Source organism: Phaseolus vulgaris, chromosome 8 (genome assembly GCF_051622355.1).
Source record: "Phaseolus vulgaris cultivar YP4 chromosome 8, ASM5162235v1, whole genome shotgun sequence".
NCBI lineage: Eukaryota > Viridiplantae > Streptophyta > Magnoliopsida > Fabales > Fabaceae > Phaseolus > Phaseolus vulgaris.
In genome coordinates this window covers 4559671-4579699 of record NC_143505.1, presented here as the reverse complement: position 1 = coordinate 4579699, position 20029 = coordinate 4559671, and the positions used below count along the sequence as shown (strand labels likewise).

Genomic DNA, 20029 nt, shown 5'->3' with positions numbered 1-20029 from the left:
AAATTTTCATTTCACACGGCACGATGAAAAAAGGGTAGAAAGAAACTAGCAAATTGCAAGTTAGTGGTAGGTGGATGGGCAAAAATAAAAATAGGAAAAGAAAAAAAAGCGTTCCAGGGGTTCCCTCCTCCACATCAAGGGAGGTAACCTTTACCCGTGAGAAATTATAATTTATTGGTTTAAAAGGCAAATTAGCAATCATATTTGCCGTGGAAGTAACCGGAGGACTAAGAAGAATTTGTGCCAGTCAAATTGTAACAAGAGAATATAGTAATCTACAAACCAGTTGAGGAAAGTTTGGGATACTTTCAGCATATAACATCAATGTGATCAAACAAAGAAAAATAGGCAACTTTTCTTACCACGTAATCCACGCCATTCTTGCCCTCCTACCTAATTACGGGACTCACTGATATACATGGATGGGTCCCACTTCCTAAAGGACTCAAGCTATATTACCAATAGGAAAAGACTGCAAAACTTCCTTTGACTTCTTAATCATACAGTAAATTATCATCATAATCTTAAAAAATTATGATCTAAATGAAACAAGTGCACCTATGTCCAAGGCAACTTCGGGAATCCTTTCAGAAATCTAAATGCTGGAGCATCCCAATGTAATTAAGACATGCCAATTTGCTTTACCAGTCCTTGAAAAAAAGAAAGAAACATGTTTCACATCAGATGATAAGTTCAAACTATTTCATTCATAAATTTAGCTACTATGCAATGTCAATCGTCTTATTATAGTCATCATAGACTCTCCAGTGAAGAAAGTAGATATTACATAAAGTTGCACAAACATAAACACAGGAAATCTAAAGTCATCTATTGTATGAAAAATTGAATTTAGATATTTATACAAAATTCCAAAGCCTTTATCGCAAGCTATGATTCAGATGTAGCCAGCACTACCGTAAAAAATATTGAGCACAAGAGACTCCACAAACCAATGTTTCAATAGGTCAATGCAAACGGAACAACAAAGCGATGTTCTAAAATGAACAATGTAGAGAAATGCCAAGGGCTGCACTCAACATCCTCTTGCGGCATAAAAAAATATTCAATGTTACAACATTAACCCAAACATAGTTTACATTTCTAATAAAATGACAAAATGATCTTTTATAGGGTAAAAAGAGCATAAATGAAAACATACGTCAATCTGAAACACTAACAATATAATATATAAAGGGAAATTATTGTATCCGTCCTTTTCTAAAATATCTAGAATTGAGGTAGTCTGTCGACTCCTGTATCCTAAGAAAAATTTTCAAGTTTATTTTAGAAATTCAATAATTTGTTTTTCCCTTTACTTCTCTCTTTACTACAGTTCTAATGTAGGGGAATGAAATGTCATCTCTGCACTATATCTTTCCCTCGATCTGTTTATTATTTTCATCTATTTAAGTATTTAGAAAAGAGATATAATTGAAAAAAGAGAAGTGACTATAGCAACAATGTGAAAGTGACTCATCAATACCTTATATCCAACATTTTATTAAGCCTGAGTTGATAAAGATATGCAAACATTTTTTTGCATTCAATGACTGGATTTTTGTCTATAAGCTTTAAATTGATTCAAACATGTTAAAGTTTCAAGAGTTTGAAGTCATTTTTTTAATTTTTCTCCATGAAAAAGAACACAGTAAATGACATTTTAAAAATAAAATAAAATTAAAGGGCTTTGATGAAAAATTAAGATGTTTGAAACTGTTGGGTACAGCTGGTTGGAGCCGGATGCTTCCAACCCAACTTAATGGTGTCACTACAGCCTTAAAATTTGCTGAGATCAAATATATTTTTAAGCTTCTCCTTCATTATCTTCCAGGAGGTTTGCTATTTCAGACATTCAAAGAATGGCAGCTTTTCAAAGGAATCCTACAGTGAGGTGTAATGTGTCATAATGAGCACAAAGGAGTCGGGCATTTGTTCAAGATAAACATGGCTCCCTATTAAGTGTTGTCGTACTACAGAAACAAAAACCACAGAGTCAAAAACTTGATGCAAAAACGCATTCATCAGACCATCAACCACAAAATTAGAGGTGTCAGAATGAATTGCAACCAGTGAGTTAAGCAAGCTCACCATGGGTTTGGAACGGGTTGAGTTGAAAAATTGAGGAGTTTTCAATTGTGGATCAAAATCAACTTGGCTCATTTAACCGTGAGTCAAACAGGTTTGAGCTGGGTTATAAAAGGGTTGACCCGTTTTCATATTTAAAAAATAATTACAAATTGAATATATTAGAACTCTTAATATTGGTTAGCTATTTAAATATTCAATGTTATTATATACACACATATATAAAGGACCATTAATGAAAAACATTATTTTTATATTCTTTTAAATTTAGTGAGTGTTGTCCTAAGTTCCCAACCAATAGTGGATAGAGCAAAGTTAAAAAATATCTTTGCTCACCATAAAGTGAGTCGGGCTGAGCTTAACCCATTTTTAGCTCACATGTGGTAAGATAACCCATGTAAACTGAATTGACTCACTTTGACACCCTACATAAAATTTCTAGGCATTAGACACTCAATATATAATACACTATTAAAAACTTAAAATTTACCTATGGATAAAATGCACTACAAAATAAGATTCCAATGCTACATTCAAGATTCCTCCCAGTGTTTTTGCCTCTTTGCATTTGTTCTCTTTTGGACAATGTCCAAGTTTGACAGTTCCCCATCCACAGCACCTTGTTCAAGCATTATTCGTTCTGGCTCAATTCTTTTCTTCTTTTCACTCCTGTATGTTTTTAAGACAGCTAAGTATATACTTTCAAAAGTATTGTCTTGACAGGACAAATACATTATAAGAGAAAAACCTGTCAGCATGGGAAACAACTTCTAAGTTCTTGTCCAACCAATAAATGCTGCCTGTGTGATCGGGAATCAGAGATCCACAAATATGAAGTATTTCTTCATCAAAACTACAAAAGATAAATCATTGAAATTAATCATGTGATGAAATGTTCAACTCATAATCTTATTACCATCAATTCATATAAATTTTATCATCAGGAGGTTATCAGTATTTGGTCTCTAATAAAATTTCATTTCTGTGAACAAAAATACTCATAGTACTTATTCTACTGTCTACACTACTGTAGAAACAATCAAACACGGAATACATGTCCCTGAAAACAATAGAAAAGAACAATTATATGATACCCACTGCATATGCATAAGATGCTATCAGTGCCCACTTGAATCCATTCACAGAAACAAAAACACAAATGCATAATCTCATACAATGAATATGTCAAAACTGTGAAGTTTCTGATAAATTCAGATACAGCTAATAATATAATGATAAACAGTCCTGCAAACTTACGACTATTTCCAAATTACTACTCATATAAGTCTGCAAGTATGGTGTTTCTTCATTGTAGACAACCTCACCAAGTGGGAAACACATTCTGTTAAAGCTTGACATTTCTTCATTGTATCAACTAGGATAGGTAATACTATTTATTGATATTAATGTGCATCAAGATATGAAGTCACACTCAATTCCAAAGAATATACATTCTACACAATTAGTCTTAACCGAAGCATATAAATAGTATGTCACCTCTTGACTAAAAACCGTATCATGGTCCCGACCTTTATCACATGTCGCTTGTTAGACCTGCTTGCATACACCTCTTGCCCTTTTTTCTACAAAGAGGAAGAGGAATCACATAAACCGTATCAGCACCACTAATTAATCACTAAAACAAATAGAACTAATAAAATAATCATTGCCACTAATTAAAGCATGTCCGGAAACAACTTTCAAAATTAAAAATTCCAATATTTCCATATCAAATTTGAACGAAACACGCAAAAGTTAGTCATCCTAGCTTCATTTGATCCACATCAATGTTGAATAAAACTTTAATTACTTATTAGGTTCCTGTACCTCTGCAATCTTTACGTTTTAGTCCCTAAACCTAAAACTACTTGCTTTAAGTCCCAGTCATACAAAACCATAGGGACAAAATGTGTGTAGAGACTGCAATGAATTAAAATATGTGCATGTAGAGGCTACTACGAGTAGCTTTTATGTATATAGAGACTAAGTAGTAAAGATTGTGTAAGTACGGAAACTAAGTGAATAATTAAACCTTGAATTAACATGCATCCAAACACACATTCAATTGATCGCTAATCAACACACCTCTAATTGATTAATTGCTAAACCAAATCACAAACACTAAAGAATCTCTCATTAATCTACAATATAAGAACCACACAAACCATAACAGCAGCACAAATCGGTTAAATAATCGCTCAAACAAGTTGAAACCAGACTCACCGTTTTGCACACAAACTCTTCCCTGATGTCCTTCTCTGTTATAATCGCAGCGGAAAAGCCAAGCACAACAACGTGAATTGACTCTTGCGTAAGCTTAACCACCTTCCCTTCTGAAACCAACCAAACAAACCCTATCAATTGACGCGAGGCATTGATTTTTCACTAATTTATTTGCTGGACTAAAAAAAGGCAGGGAAGAAGAAATACCTAAAAGCGTGTTTGGCTTGGGACAAAACAGCAACAAATTGGCCTTGAGTTTGACGCCGAGGTAAGGGTGAACGCCGGGGAGGATCTTAGCGCACGTGTCAAGCGAGTTAACATCGTAGGCCAAAACGACACCGCCGACAATTTCGCTGAACCTGCAATAGAAGAAGTTAAAGATAAAAACGACGACAATGATTGTGACGTTTTGTTAGGGTTTGGTTTTGGTTTGGAGGCGCGTACGTGAAAAGCAAGGAACTGAGTTCGCGGAGAACGGCTTTGGAAACTTGATTGCTCTTTGAAGGGTGAATGTATACTGTTAAGTTCGCTTTCGAGACCTTTAACCATTCCATTGACGACTGTGCTCCACGCGCCACCGAGCTCGGGTGATGAAGTGACACCGTTGTTTGGCTACGAAGAGAGTGAAGAGAAGAAGAAACGGTGGGGAATTAGGTTTAAACACTTCTTAGTACCGAAAATACCCCTAACTCCCTTTCTTGGGTTGACTAATTTGACCTAATTGAAAATGTAAATTGCGTTAAATAGAACATAAAAGAAATAAGTAAAAACTGGGGTGAGTAAAGTAGAACAAAGAGGGAAACAAACTGAATATAAATATTTCAAAAACTAGGGTGAATAATTGTTTTCATCTTATTTTAGAATACTCACCCTAAAGAATCATTTAAAAAGATATTTTCAGTCCATTTATATTAAAAACTAGGAGGAAAACTTGTTTTCATTTAAAAAATATAAAAAAACACTGAGAAGCAAACATATTTTTTAAATTATTTTTTAGCTAAAATATTCTATAATCATAATCTAAACAATTATAACATTAATTATGTTGCCCTGTAATCCGTTATAGATGCCTGATATATGATATGATAGAATTATAATTCATTGTCATATATTTTATTAGTTAAATTGTATTAAAAAATAGTAATTTTAAATATATTGTTTTCTATTTTTTATAAAAACAAACGCACAGTAACACTAAAAAAAACATCTACGCTAAAATTAAAAAAGTACATGCGGTTTAAATATAAAATATTTGTCAACAATTTAAAATGAGTATCTTAAGAATTGATAAAATAGTTATAATTCAACTTTTAATTTAAGAATTTAATTTTTTTACATATTTTTAAATTATAAGATGAATATGAAGGATCTATTCTTAAATTTGTGTTAATTTTAGGGATATAAGAAAAAATAGAGATATAAAAAACTAAAAGCATAATAGACAATATAAGGAGAAAAGATAAAGTTAGAGCATTAAAAACTCATCTAAGACTTGCTTAAGCAAGTTCACTCTGGTAAAGTTTGACTTTTTTTTTCGTAAAACTCGTTTAAACAAATAATGTTTTGCTTAAGCGAGATGTCACTTAACCCAAACTCAATTAAGTTAAATATAAAGCATGAAGCATAATCATAAATATCATTCGAAAGAACCAAAGGAATAAAACTCTAAATGATACAACCGCTACAAAATATTACAACCAAAGTCGATCATAATCGATTATGTGCCTTCAAATAATAACCACACAACACAAAATTCATCCATCTTCATACACTTGATAAAAAACATACCCTAATCGATTATACATTATAATCATAATTTATTATGTATTTATTTAAGCACATTCAATTATGTTGGTTATGTTGGTGCCTCCTAGTCAATTATCTTTTATATCGGAACACGACCATTGTGCTTAAATCCAATTTGAAGCAGCATACAGTTATTACGAAGTGAACTTTAAGGCTAACTCAATCCCATAAAACCGGCTCATATGGTTGAGGTTTGCACCCACTTATATACAATGAAAGACTCTAATCTCTAGTCGATGTGGGATCTCCAACACACCCCCCTCACGCCGAGATTGCCAACTCGTGCGTGGGACTATATATTATGGGTGGTCCGATAGCTGCCCGATAGCGGGTGGCACGATAGGCCCAACATAAATACTCGCTAGGATAGGCTCGAAATGGCTCTGATACCATATTACGAAAGTGAACTTTAAGCCTAACTCAACCCCATAAAACCGGCTCAGTATTGGGGATTTCATCCGTAGAGATGGTGCCGACTTGATTAATTTGAGTGTGAGGTGCAGGATCCTCAAGGTTTTGCTGACGCAAAATGTTGGTAAGGAATTGATACTGTTATGATGTAAGTTGAATCCCCTTTACATCCTGTTCTTTAGGAAAAAGCTCAAAAAAAGTGTCAGTAGTAATCATATTATTGGCTTAGGATGTCCAATTGGTGAATTTGTAGCCAGGAGGGAACCCATGCTTTTTATAACAGGTGTCAACAGTGTGGCCAAGACGATTATAAAAAGTGTAGACTTTTCTAGTAAAAGAAAACTTTGAGGTTTTAACATTACCATAAGGAAAATCCACTTTGCGAAAACAAACAGCCTCAGTATGACCATATTTACCACAAAAATTGCATGTAATAGTGTGACTACTATTAAGACTATGAAGACTAGGGTTTTCATTAAACATTGCCTAAAAGATTTTTAAAACCAATCAAGATTTTGAAAGAGAACAGAAAAAAAAATAAAAAAATAACCAAGAACAGCAAAGAGGGAAATAAAAATAAGATAAAAGCGCAGCAAAACTCTTCATGCGAAAAGCTCTAATACCATATTACGAAGTGGACTTTAAGCCTAACTCAACCCCATAAAACCAGCTCATAGGGTTGAGGTTTGCACCCACTTATATACAATGAAAGGCTCTAATCTCTAATCGATGTAGGATCTCCAACAACGACAAATTTCAACCATTTTTTCTATCAACCAACATCCTTTATACATGTTCAAACGAATTGGAAACTTACTTGTTTGATCTTCACATGAACACAGAGAGCTTAATTTTATCAACACAGGAACAATTTCACACTCTAACCAACCCAATAACAAAACACAATTCACCCAAACTACCACACCAACTCATGATAAAAAACCAAGTAAGAAGGGACAACGGAGCATTTTGTTCACACATTTTCAAACAACTTTGTAAGGTCACCATGTTACTAGTCATTGGTAAAAGATTATTTGCCATGCACATGATCCAAAGCTTAAAGGAATAAAAACTTGCGAAATATACATTAATATGGAGAAAGTAAGCGTAAAACCTTAAAAACCTATTCTCCAATTTCTTGTGTTTTTCTTCTCACACATTAGAGTGACCAAAATTGATTTTCTTCCACATTTTCGTCTTTTATTTTTTTCTCAAAATAGTTGAAACAAACAACACTAATCTACCTCTTTCTGTCTATGTGAAAAGTACATACCTAAAAACAAACACAATATTAATATTTAAGTAATGAAAAATAAAAAATATGGTAGTTGAGGCATGAAGGATAAAGAAAACCACTTTTAAACTTGGAGAACACAAAATTATAATAACGACTACAAATAGAAAGATAAAATAAAAAGTTCGTTAACACGTCTGATTAATAACAACAATACATAAATTATATCTACATTTTATAGGAATTAAAATAATACAAAAATTCCAAAAGTGTTTGTATTCTTAAAGATTAAAAAATAAATTTACTCGTAATTTAATTTAAAATATTGAATTTCTATTTAAAAGTATTATTTCATACCGGACAGAATGAATTTCACGGTGAACTAAAAAAATCATGCTATACATATTACTTTGTAAAATTCAACAAGTTTATTATTTGTTTATTGGATAATAATGTAAAAATATTTTTTATACATGTAAGATTGAAAAACTTTTAAATTATAAGAGATTAAAAAAATTTCTTAAAAACGTTTACTCTGTCAAGTGTCCGATTTGATCCAAGTTGGATGTGTTCCCTTTCGATCTAAAATGTGGGAAGATTTGTAAAATTAACAAATTTTTTTTTGAAATATTTATTATAAACTCTTACATAATTATGTTATTGTATTAATATTGATGTTGTTACTCACTCAAGCGTCAGAGTATTTTATGCAGTGGAGTTCCTAAAAATTGAATCACTAAAATTTGAAGAAAACTAATTGAAACACACCCAAATTTCAACCGAACCATCTCATTAAGAATCGTTACTATAAAAACTTTATTGAATATTTATCCATAAGAAACACTTTCATTTAAAACATATTTTAATTTATATACAAAGAAGATTTAAAATCTTTGGTTGTTCGTGGTAAATTTTTCTAAAATAATTATTTGTATTTCATATAATATAGTAAAAACAAATTTAGGCATTTTGAAGTAAAACTATGAAATTATTTTGATTTCCAAATAAAAAGGAAATGAAAAATGCAAAGTAAAACTAAAATCACTAAAAACTTCATCCTTGAAAATAAATGTTTCATTTGTAAAACAATAACAATTTAGTTCTACGCATATTATGAACTAGTTAAAAATAATTTCAAAAATATATTTTAATAAATTTACTATCCATTAATAATCTATTAAATTAAAAAATGTTGTCTATCTATTGCAATTTCAAGATGAAAGGTAAATTGTACAAAAAAAGAAAACAACAAAAGACAAAACCGAAAAACCAGTCTTTCAAATTTTCCCGCCAAAAGAATGAGAATTGCAGAGATATCCTCGCCGGAGCTCCGGCCACTCCAACGAGAGACGGAGGCTAACAATCGTAGTCTATCCCATATCGAAGCAATTGTCAAGCAACTCGAAACGCTCACCGCCGACAAACCACCGCCGGAAACTACTACCTACGATCTCAGGCAATGTCTGACTCAGCTGAGTCAATTCGCTCCGTTTTCGAATTCGTTGAAGCTTCAGATCTGGAAGCTCAGCTACCGCCTCTGGAACGCATGCGTCGACATCTCCAACACCACCGCCATCCGTTCCTCATCAGCTACTACCGAAAGCCAAGCCGAACTCCGACACATCGCCGCCGACCTCCTCTCTATCGCCGGAGAAGTAGCCGGTGTTCCCTCTCCTGCGATAAAATCGGCGTCGTTCTACCACAAGACCGGTCTAATATGGCACAACCTCCGAAAATTTGATCTCGCTGCGAAGTGCTTCGAGCGCGCCACTGATATGGTCTCGAAGCTTGACATCAATTCAATCGTCGACGCTGGAGAGAGAAAACTGTTGCTGGATCTGAACCTGGCTCGGTCCCGAACAGCGTGGGAGATTCGGGACTCGAGCCTGTCGGTGGCGCTGCTTAACCGGAGCAAGAGCTTCCTCTTCGGTTCGTGCAACCACTACGCGGATCTCGCGAAGCAGTTCATGGCGTTTGGAAAACGCGCGCTGTTGAACAGTGGCGCGGACGCGAATCGCGAGGCACTGAAGCTAATGAACGAGGCGTTGGAAACTTGCGAGAAGGGATTCGATACAGCGCGAACACGGGAAGAGAAGGTAGAGATCCGAGGGTTGAGGTGGAAGACGCTTAGGTTTATCGCAGCGATTCATTTGCAGAAAGAGGAATATGAGAGTGTGATCAAGTGTGTGAAGGTTTTGAGAGACTCGAATGATGGCGGTGACGAGCATCCGAGTCTTTCGGTGTTGGCGATGAAGGCGTGGTTAGGGTTGGGGAGGCACGGTGAGGCGGAGAGGGAGCTGCGGGGTATGGTGATTGACAGGGGGATTCCGGAGGGGGTTTGGGTGTCGGCGGTGGAGGCGTATTTTGCGGCGGCAGGGACAGCTGGAGCGGAGACGGCGAAGGGGGTGTTCTTGGGGCTGTTGGGAAGGTGTCATATTAGTGCTGGCGCGGCGGTGAGGGTGGCACATAGGGTGGCGGGTGGTGGCGGGGAAGGGGGGAGAGTGAGGGCTAAGGTCGTTGCCGAACTTGTGTCAGATGAGAGGGTGGTGGCTCTCTTTGCAGGACAAGATGCTGCTAAGGATAGAGTGGCAATGCATGCTGTTCTATGGAATTGGTATAGCTTCCTGAATCTTTCATTCCTAATTTGCTTTGAATACTAAAGTTTGTGAGTTTTGCAATGTGACACGGTGGGGTGTGCAAACTTCAAATTTAGAACAGTTTGTCTATTTTATCTTTCTGTTTTATCTTCTTAAATGTATTCTTAAGAAAATATTTAGTATGGTTGAATATAATGGAATAGAAGTTATTGTTGGTGGTCAAATTGCCAACTAAGTGTGATAGCTTCGTGATTGAACTAATGTTAAAGGACATAAAGACACCATGGCATTGGAGATTAGGAAGTAGTTTCACCTAGTGGTTAATTAGGGTATGAATTTTTGTTCGAAGAGGTGGCCCCGTTTCATGCTTGATTGCACTTCAAGCAAGATTGCCTTTATGTTGAGTACCTACAAAGTCAAAATAGGAACATAAGCAACTTCTTATACTCTGATTCTTAGATGTGATATTTTATGGCTAAATTATTATTGATTTTACCTTGGTAAAAATAAAATGCACATGCTGTGGGGTTTACCGTTTGCCTGATCCAGATTTGCGTTCCGTAACGTTTTGCATTAACTAGGAAGTTCTCTCCAAATGAAGCTACTGATCTCAATATTTTAATGTGATTTGCAGTGGTGCCGATAATTTTCAAACAAAAGATTATGAGACCAGTGCGGAACTCTTTGAAAAATCAATGCTATATATTGCACATGATACAGAGAACAGAATACTTCGAGCAAAGGGCTATAGAGTTCTGTGTCTCTGCCACCTTGGTCTCCTGCAGCTGGATCGTGCCCAAGAATACATCAACGAGGCTGGAAAGGTATTGTTATTGACAGAGTTTTGAATTTGTTGCACTAATTTTTCAGTCAAATATGAAATATTATCAATGTTTTTGTATCTCTGCAGCTCGAGCCTAACGTTGTCTGTGCTTTTCTTAAGGTACACTTTCTTCTCACCGAGTGTGTGTTGGTGCTTTAGTATCCGTATGTATATAAAACATCATATAATTTATAAGGCTATCCCTTGAATTCATGTTGAACTATCCAAAATCACATTGAAATATGATTAATAATCGTGTGTTGGTGCTTGTTTGTATCCATATGCATACATCACACATCATACAAATTTATAATGCTATCCTACACGTTTGGAATTATGTTAAATAATAAAAAACATTTTAAAATATCAGCTAACTTAATATTGGGTGAATTGATACAAGTTCAAAATTGAATTTTACTTAACAAATCTTAACTAGTTGTCTTGTTTTACTAACTTGATAGAATAAAAACATTCAAACATAATATATTTAATTCAATATCTATTCTAATTAAAATTAATTTTGCTTTTAGCTGGTTGAAACTAACCCCACTTGCATCTCATTAGGATTATAGAAACACGTTTGCAACAGAAATGACATGTGAACTTACATTGACATTTACTTGTTTTAACTCAGTTCAAAATTTATCTCCAAAAGAATGACCACCAAGGTGCTATTGATCAAATAGAAGCCATGACAACGTGCCTTGACTTTCAACCAGATTTTCTCTCACTTTCAGCGCATGAAGCTGTTGCATGTCATGCTCTACCTGTTGCTGTTGCCTCTCTATCAAGTATGCTAAACTTCTACGCTTCAGGAAAGTCCATGCCCACAGCCGAAGTAACAGTTGTGCGCACCTTGCTGACAGTCCTCTCTCAAGAACCAGGTAACGAGCAGCAAGTTATCAAATTCTTAAAACATGCCCATTCTCGAGCATCAGAGATTGGTCCCGATTTCTTCTTTGGGAAAGAGGATGTTGGCAGACGGGAACGGAATTGGTTTGCTATGACTTCATGGAACTATGGTACAAAAACGGGGCAGGATAAGAATTATGAATTATCAGCTGAGTTCTTAAAACTGGCTTCTGATTTTTATGCCCTAGTTGAGGGGTCCGATGATGAGAACAATGTCATGGTTTGTAAATCGTTAGTGCTTTCTGTATCATCAATGATAGCTTTAGAGTTTGAAAGGAAGACTCCAATGTCAGAAACTGAAGTCAAGCAAGCTTTACACTTGCTAGATAGAGCAGTTCAGGTATGAACATGTAGCACCAAATTCATTTGGCTTGATGCATTTGTCTTTTAGATTGTCATGATGCATAAAATATGGTATCAAAGTAATTTTTTTAGGTTATATTTTAGTTTTCAATCCCCTTGATCATTTTCTTGCTCCCATTTTGTGTGGATGCAGATGATAAAATCAAATATGGCCAGGAGCTCAGTTAACAATGACCAAAGTAATACCATTGAGCCTGAACTTTTTTTCATATACACTTTCTGTGCTTATGATATACAAGGCAGGCTGAATGACCCAGGGTCACAATTTCTCAATGTGAGAAACTTTGCCAGTTCAAAGGCTTGCAAACCCCATCACCTCCTCCAAATTGGTCTCTCTGCCTCACAGGCACCACGGTTGAATCACGAAGTAGCCTCCTTTGCTTTAAATGAATGCCTCTCATCTTTCCTATCATCACCAGTTCCAGATTATCCAAATGTTGCTCTTGTGATGCGCAAGCTTATATCCATGGCTAGCGTTTACAAGGGTGATACTGATGATGATCTTGTGTATGGCATGTACAGGCAAGCCTATAGGATAATGGTTGGTTTAAAGGAAGATGAATATCCAATTGAAGAAGGAAAGTGGCTTGCCATGACTGCATGGAACCGAGCAGCAGTGCCAGTGAAGTTGGGCCAGATTGAAGCAGGGAAGAAATGGATGACTGTTGGCTTGGACATTGCAAAGCATGTTCCAGGCATGGAAGCTTACAAAGCATGCATGGAAGAAGTCCTAGGTAATTTGAATAAAGAACCTTGATACACATGAATCTCAAATACGGTTTCTAGAAGTATAGAATTCATACATTTTGTACAGGAAATAAGTTCAGAAAAGTGTATATTGTAGAAAACATCTGGTAATGAATTTCGTTTTGGTAATTTTCTGTAAGTTTTACAAGAGCAGGTTTCAAGTACTTCTATTCTTCTGTAAAAAAAAGCTACTCCCATTCAAATCTTGGGGTTTTCTTTTCTGGGTTTCCATATTATTCAAAGTGTGTATCTGTTTGTTTAAATGTTGAGTCGAAACACTGGACTTTCTAGATCCAAATAGATGTTTTATAGTTTATAGGTTTAGATACAAGTGAAAGTTTTTCTTCAACTACCGAACTATTAATTTTCATTAATATTAACAAATTTTGTTGTTGATGTGAAATACTATTTCTTTTGTTAATATCAGTATATTATTTTCAATTGAAGTTGCTTAAGGTTGTTTTTTAACAACCTTCATCAAAATATAATTTAAAATTATTTTTCAATCAATATTGACATTAGTATTTTTTTATTATGGACATTTTATCATTTAATAAAGCAATTCCTCAATTAATAAAATCAAAATTTATTAGATATGTTCCTATATAGAACAAAACTATTTCTCAATTGTTGTGTTTACTGATAATTAGTAATTGAAATATTTTATTCAAATAAAAATTTAAAATCCTAAAATTTTGAATTTTTTATTCAAATAAAACATTTTAAAAATAAAAACATAATATATATATATATATATATTATAATAGTATTAAAATTGTAAATAAATTAAATTAAATTAATTTAAATTTTGATAGTTTATAAAACAATCTACTCTGCTATATTATTATTTTAAAATATAATTTCTTACTTATTATGATTTGATAAATATTTTTGTTTTAATTTAAAATTTCTTTTATCTTTTATTTATATTTATATCAAATTACATTTAAAAATTGTTTTTACATCAAACTAATTTAAAAAATATTTTTTAAATATATATAAACTAGATTCAATCAGTCAATCAAATTAGTTATAAAATTTTCCCTCATTTTTTAATTCAAACAACTTTACCTTTTAATTATTTTCTTTTGTACTTTTAGTTTAAAAATTTGTCCTCCATAGTATTCTCCGTGACTAACATATCCTTCTCCATCTTCCTTCTTTCATAGTCTTAAATAATTATAATTTAAAAGTATGTGAATTTAGAGTAAAAATATATTGAATAATAAGTAGATTTAATGCAGGTTTTAAAAAGTTTATTACTATAAATAAAAATTGAATATAAATTTGAAGGTTGGTGTGAGAAGATAGTGAATAACTTGGAGAAGAGTGTGTCTCTGCAAAACCACACTCTCATGGATTCTCTCTCTCTTCTTCTCTCTCCTTATCCACTTTCCCGAAAACCCCACAAGCTCAAAACCTTCAAAAGCTTCTCTAATTTCTCAACCCACAACCCAGAACACTCCACAATTCAACCTTTTCAACCCCATTCACTCCAAATACCTTCTTCCAATGCATTAGCAAAACCCTTCTTCTCATTCACCCTCTTCAACCTCTTCACTCCCTTTCCGTGCCTAGCTGACGTCGCCGTCGACGATGGCAAAATCAACATTGAGTCCGTTGTGGTTTCCATCGACGGCTTCTTCAACCGGTACCCCTTTTTCGTGGCCGGCTGCGCCTTCATTTGGCTGGTGGCGATTCCGCTGGCGGAGGAGTATTTCAAGAAGTGCAAGTTCGTGTCGGCGATTGACGCCTTCAGGAGGCTCCGCGATGATCCGAGCTCGAAGCTGTTGGACATAAGGGATGAGAAGAGCGTGAGGTTTATGAGGTCGCCGAATTTGAAATTTATTGAGAAGGAAGTGGTGCATGTTGAGTTCACTGATGGTGGGAATGAAGACGAGTTTGTGAAGAAGGTGTTGGGGAGGTTCAAGGACGCGTCGAACACTGCTCTCTGTGTTTTGGACAGGTAAATAAAAAATAGAGAATGGGAGAGAGAATAGTATTTCATGTTGCAATGATCTTGGAATTTTGCATTGGACGTAGCTCATTCTGAAATACCTATTTATGCACACTACTTTGATCTGCCATAAAGTTTGCGATGAACTGAAGAGTTGAAACGTTAATCCTTGGGATGAGAACATTTATATACGCTATTTTAGTGATGTTAGTTAACATGAAATCTCGAACACGCGGTTTAAAGCATTGTTTTCTCTGTGAAGTTGAATTCTGAACCGTGTGTGTTATTGAAGTGGAAAAAGGAAACTAGATAATAATTCTGTTTCATAGAAAAGAAGCCGACATTTGTGTTTAGAAGTTTAGAGCAAAAGTGGATATTCTGGATTGTTTAATTTGGCATATACTGGAATGGTATTGATGTTTTCCTATAAAAGTCCGTTCATCTTTAAGAGATGCTAAGTGAAAGTAATTGGATATGATTTATGTATTTCCCTTTTAAATTTTAAAGCGAGTATGTACTGAATTTAACTGGAAAGGGCAATTAAGCTTGAAGAAAGGAAATCTGAATGAAGTTATTTGACTGATTAATTGACATTATTTTGTGTTTTGCTTTCCTCATACCGGGACATAATAAATGTCTCTACAAAATTTAATTTTGCCATTTTGAACAAGATACATTATACAGTGCTATGTAATATGGGTAGTGGGTATACATTTTAATGTGGCAGCAATCCAGTTTCCTCACCATTATTCCCTTGACTTGGTTTTATTTGAATGAGAATTTTTTCTGTTGACTTTGCACTTGATAGATAGCTACTATCTACTTTGATTCTTTTGAAAAGATCTCCCCATTTCATGATTCATTATACTCCTGTGGAGTGAATAGAGGACTCATTCAAACTGTGGTTATCTGGCTTGGAAAGTGCCTGGAGAGCTCTTGCCCATCTGCAACTTTTCATTTTCATTTTCCTACAATTGAGTGATTTGTTTGAATTACAGCTTTTGTCTGGACACTTCACTTATGTTATCTTATTGGGGAAAAAAAATCTGTTTACAATATAGCTCTGACTAAGAACAAAGGAATCTTATTGTTAACGAGAATAATATAATTTCTTAAACAGTAGACTATACATGTCTGCAGAATTTCTCACCCTATTCTCTTTTTGAGTGTAAGGTAGTTTTGATGATAATTCCATGAAAGTTGCCGAGTTACTATTTAAGAATGGTTTCAAAGAGGCCTATGCAATCAAAGGTGGAGTTAGAGGCGAGCAAGGTTGGATGGTATGGCCATTCTCTTCTCTTTCACTTGTGTTTGTTTTGCAGAAATTAAGAACAAACATCTGTCTACATTCTATACATTTTTTCTTAACATTATGAAAACCTTTGAAATTGGTTGTAAGTTGGTTTTCTTCATTGTCTCTATCAAAACACCTATAATAGAGCTATACAAGATTCTTGCTCTTCAGAGTATTAGAAATATCTAAGTAGTGGATTCAAAAATAAAATTTTTGGTAATTCAGTTTCAGTTAAACTTGATGCCAAAAAAGGAGTTTACGAATCTGTTACAGAAAATCTGTTCAAAGTAAGGTAAAAGAGTCTTCATGGTTGCAGGCTATACAGGATTCCCTTTTGCCCCCTTCTGTGCATATAAGGAAAAGGGTAAAATCTTCAAAGGAACTCAATACAAATGGAAATGGACGTATCCAGCAAAATGATAGTAAAAATAAGAGTTCGTTATCCCAAGAGATCTCCCCTGTTGAAAACCAAAAGGTGGACAATGGTAATGTGAAAAGTTCTGCAGAGTCTATTCCAGAAGTGAAAACTGGGGCTGTAGTGTCCTCCTCTCCTTATCCCAATGTATGTTATCCTCAACTCTCTCGTATCTTGTTTCTTCATGTTCTAAAAGGGTATGTTTAACAGTTAAATTGAGAACAGTCAATTAGTTAATGTTGATCGATGAGTTATGCTTATGCAACTCAAATTTGTTCCAAATTACTGTTATTCAGCTCATGTGTTACTGTGAAATTATTACTGTGGCAAAAGTGTATTGTATTTGGGTTCACACTGATAACATCAATGTTCAGGCCAAATTAATTATGCCAATAGTTTTCATTCTTTTCAGAAATTTACTCACAAATTTTCACACTTTGGCTTAATGTGTTTGTCTGCATATATATCAGGTTGGCTTAAATGCAGGAACAACTTCTTCACTAATCTAGTTATACATATTTGTTGCAGTTTATTTTGTTTTGAATTTAATGTGATTTCTGAATAATTAGTTGCCAAATGACAAGAATGCAATGTTTTAATGAGGTGTAGACTTTAAGGTTATTTAGGCTTTGAAAGATTGGACTAGGTTTAGTACTGTGCAAGTAACCCCAGTATAAATAATATTAAGGATTTGTATTCAGCATCTATTTGTTGGTATTATATTTTTTAGATCTTAATACCTTTGTTATTGTTCCACTTCAATGTATCTCTATTTCTTCGTTTAAGCATCTGTGCTATATCTTCCACCGCACGAGCCTTGCAACTGGTGTTTTAGGTCCATTGTTTTGTTGTACTGATTAACATGACAACTGATCCTAGGAAAACACAGTTGAGGTATGTTGATATAGTATTGAAATACTCTCAAAAAATATTTTCACTATCAATCATGTTGGAAAGTAATGCAATCCCAATATTTTAACTTTCGAGTACTCAAGTTTCTTTATGGCTAATGAGTGTGATGTCTGAGAAACCCATTTTACCTTTTTCCTCCTTTGGGGGTCTTATCCCTATTTACATTAAACGAAACCCTGTGGGCTATTCACTATGCCTCAGTTAGCTTTTCTTTCTTTCCTTTGGTTACAGTGAGCTACATCATTGTTCCCTTTTTGGCTGGACAACATTGTGGCATCCTTTTAATGATTGAAGTAATATCTCGAGTCATGATGAGTTAGAAGATGATAGAAAATGGTTTAAGCGGGATATATTGAATTAGCTTTGGCAGTTTATAAACCTCTCATATCAGAAATGATAACAGTAAGACTGAAAGATTCTGAATACAAATCCCTACGATTATCTATAGGGTTGTTAGCAATTAGCATTTTACCAAATCCACCAATGTCCCATCGGCAGAACTAACTACTGACGTGTGGGGGAGGGGGGCAAATATATTAAAATGTCAAAAACTCCCAATTATTTTCATTCTTGTTTTTAGAGAATATAATTTTAGCCTCTCTATGATTTTCCAGTTCATCATTTGCAAAGATCATAGGTATATAAAAAATAAAAACAAAACAGATATGAATAACTTAAAAGACACAGAATTGATGAAGTTACTCCTGGTGTCTTGAGGCTAATCGAATAGTGAATACCCTCCTTCCAGGAATTTAAAAGAATCCTGGGAAGTAATTCTCTTGATGGGCCTTTTCTTACTCCACTGGGATTCCAAGCATGCTTTTTACCACCTTGATTGGTAGTAATGATGGAGTAACTTATTGACCTGTTCTTTTTACCTTTTAACTGCACCTCGTTATGCTACAACCCACTGGTATCGTGGCAGTGGCAGCAACTTTATTTATCATTTAATGTCATAATTCAAATTTCAAAGTACCCTACCCAACCGTCTCAATTGTTTTTAGATATTAAGAAAGGGAGTACAAGCGTTCCAAGCCAGCTGAGTATAAGTAGTTGCATCCATGACTCATGGGTGCATATGATAGTTGGAAAGAACATTGTAATTCTGATGGTTTGATATCATATCAATTATAGCAACCTTATTGGATATAAAAATAAAAGAGGAATCATTTGCGTGCTTTTAATTTGCTCTTTAATTTTCTCTCTATTCTGATGCAAGTTCACAACAACCTTCAAGATTCAGAAGTTATGGCTATCTACGTTTGTAGTTAACAGTTATGCAATATTTTTAAATAGTGAGAAGAAATCATACCTTTAGATTGAAGTGTTGAATATTGATAGTAATTGTATCTCAAGCAATCACATGCACAGAACTTTGTGTATCTCAATTGGTGGTGTCAATATGAAAATATAAGAATGAACTTGATTTAGCTGATTTGGGATGGAAAGGTCCATTGGAGTATAGACTGGTTCCCACAATGGTGATTCCAACTTTGTCAGTACATGTGTGTTCTCTTTTATATATGCTAAAAATGGAAGATGTCAATCTTTTTTTTATAAATTTGATTGATTTTGTTATTAAGATATTTGCTTGCATGATTTGAAAACATGAAACAGAGCCACAGTAAACATCAATACTTGTGAAGTGTGTGTACTACTGTTTTCTTACATTTTATGTTTTAGAAATAAAAATTCTCCTAATTTTTGTCTTTCTCATTTGCAGTACCCGGATTTGAAGCCACCATCATCTCCAACTCCATCAAAGCCACAATAGTTTTGTTGGTTATAGCATACTTAACTGACGTTTGTATGGCAGAAATACAATTTGGTACTCTTAAATTGTTTATTTCTAATTTCACAATCATTCTTTTTCTACTTTTGAATTTTAGGATGTAAAATACGTAATCATCAAACACTGCACAAGCAGAATCAATCTGGATGTTTAGTATTTATACTCTGAACAAAATTTTGGCAACATCAACAATGAAAGTGAATTAGTTAGTTTAGGAGACTGGCCAAAAAAAGAAGAGAACAAAATGAAGAAAAATATTACTAAATGTTTGCATCTTTGTCAGGACAAAAATTAAAGACGGTGGACATTCATAATATCTACGAACTAACATATAATAATGATTACGAATAATTGTTTGAATGAATTTTTCCATAATCTTATTCTAGAAGTGAAAAATAAGAGAAAAAAGTTTGATTAAATTTTTATAAGTTAAAATTAACTTACGCATGAATGATTAA

The 20029-nt window shown here is 34.3% G+C and overlaps 3 protein-coding genes across 3 annotated transcripts; 2 read left to right on the top strand and 1 right to left on the bottom strand.

Moving 5' to 3' along the window:
- Window positions 1-228: 228 nt before the first annotated feature.
- LOC137825746 (DNA-directed RNA polymerase) lies at window positions 229-4955 on the bottom strand. The gene is made up of 7 exons (XM_068631502.1): window positions 4753-4955; window positions 4516-4667; window positions 4309-4418; window positions 3583-3668; window positions 2834-2938; window positions 2576-2754; window positions 229-650 (listed from the first exon to the last, which is right to left on the bottom strand). The coding sequence occupies exons 1-6, from the start codon at window positions 4860-4862 to the stop codon at window positions 2619-2621; spliced, it is 699 nt and encodes a 232-aa protein (XP_068487603.1). The 5' UTR covers window positions 4863-4955; the 3' UTR covers window positions 229-650; window positions 2576-2618.
- A 4009-nt stretch (window positions 4956-8964) lies between these two features.
- ATSPO22 (Tetratricopeptide repeat (TPR)-like superfamily protein) lies at window positions 8965-13428 on the top strand. Its single transcript, XM_068633334.2, has 5 exons — window positions 8965-10373; window positions 10991-11180; window positions 11267-11299; window positions 11814-12431; window positions 12588-13428. Exons 1-5 carry the CDS (start codon window positions 9058-9060, stop codon window positions 13209-13211), a joined length of 2781 nt encoding a protein of 926 aa, XP_068489435.1. The 5' UTR covers window positions 8965-9057; the 3' UTR covers window positions 13212-13428.
- A 1071-nt stretch (window positions 13429-14499) lies between these two features.
- LOC137824464 (Rhodanese/Cell cycle control phosphatase superfamily protein) lies at window positions 14500-19731 on the top strand. The gene is made up of 4 exons (XM_068630115.2): window positions 14500-15167; window positions 16336-16438; window positions 16769-17014; window positions 19503-19731. The coding sequence occupies exons 1-4, from the start codon at window positions 14557-14559 to the stop codon at window positions 19551-19553; spliced, it is 1011 nt and encodes a 336-aa protein (XP_068486216.1). The 5' UTR covers window positions 14500-14556; the 3' UTR covers window positions 19554-19731.
- The last annotated feature ends 298 nt before the right edge of the window (window positions 19732-20029 follow it).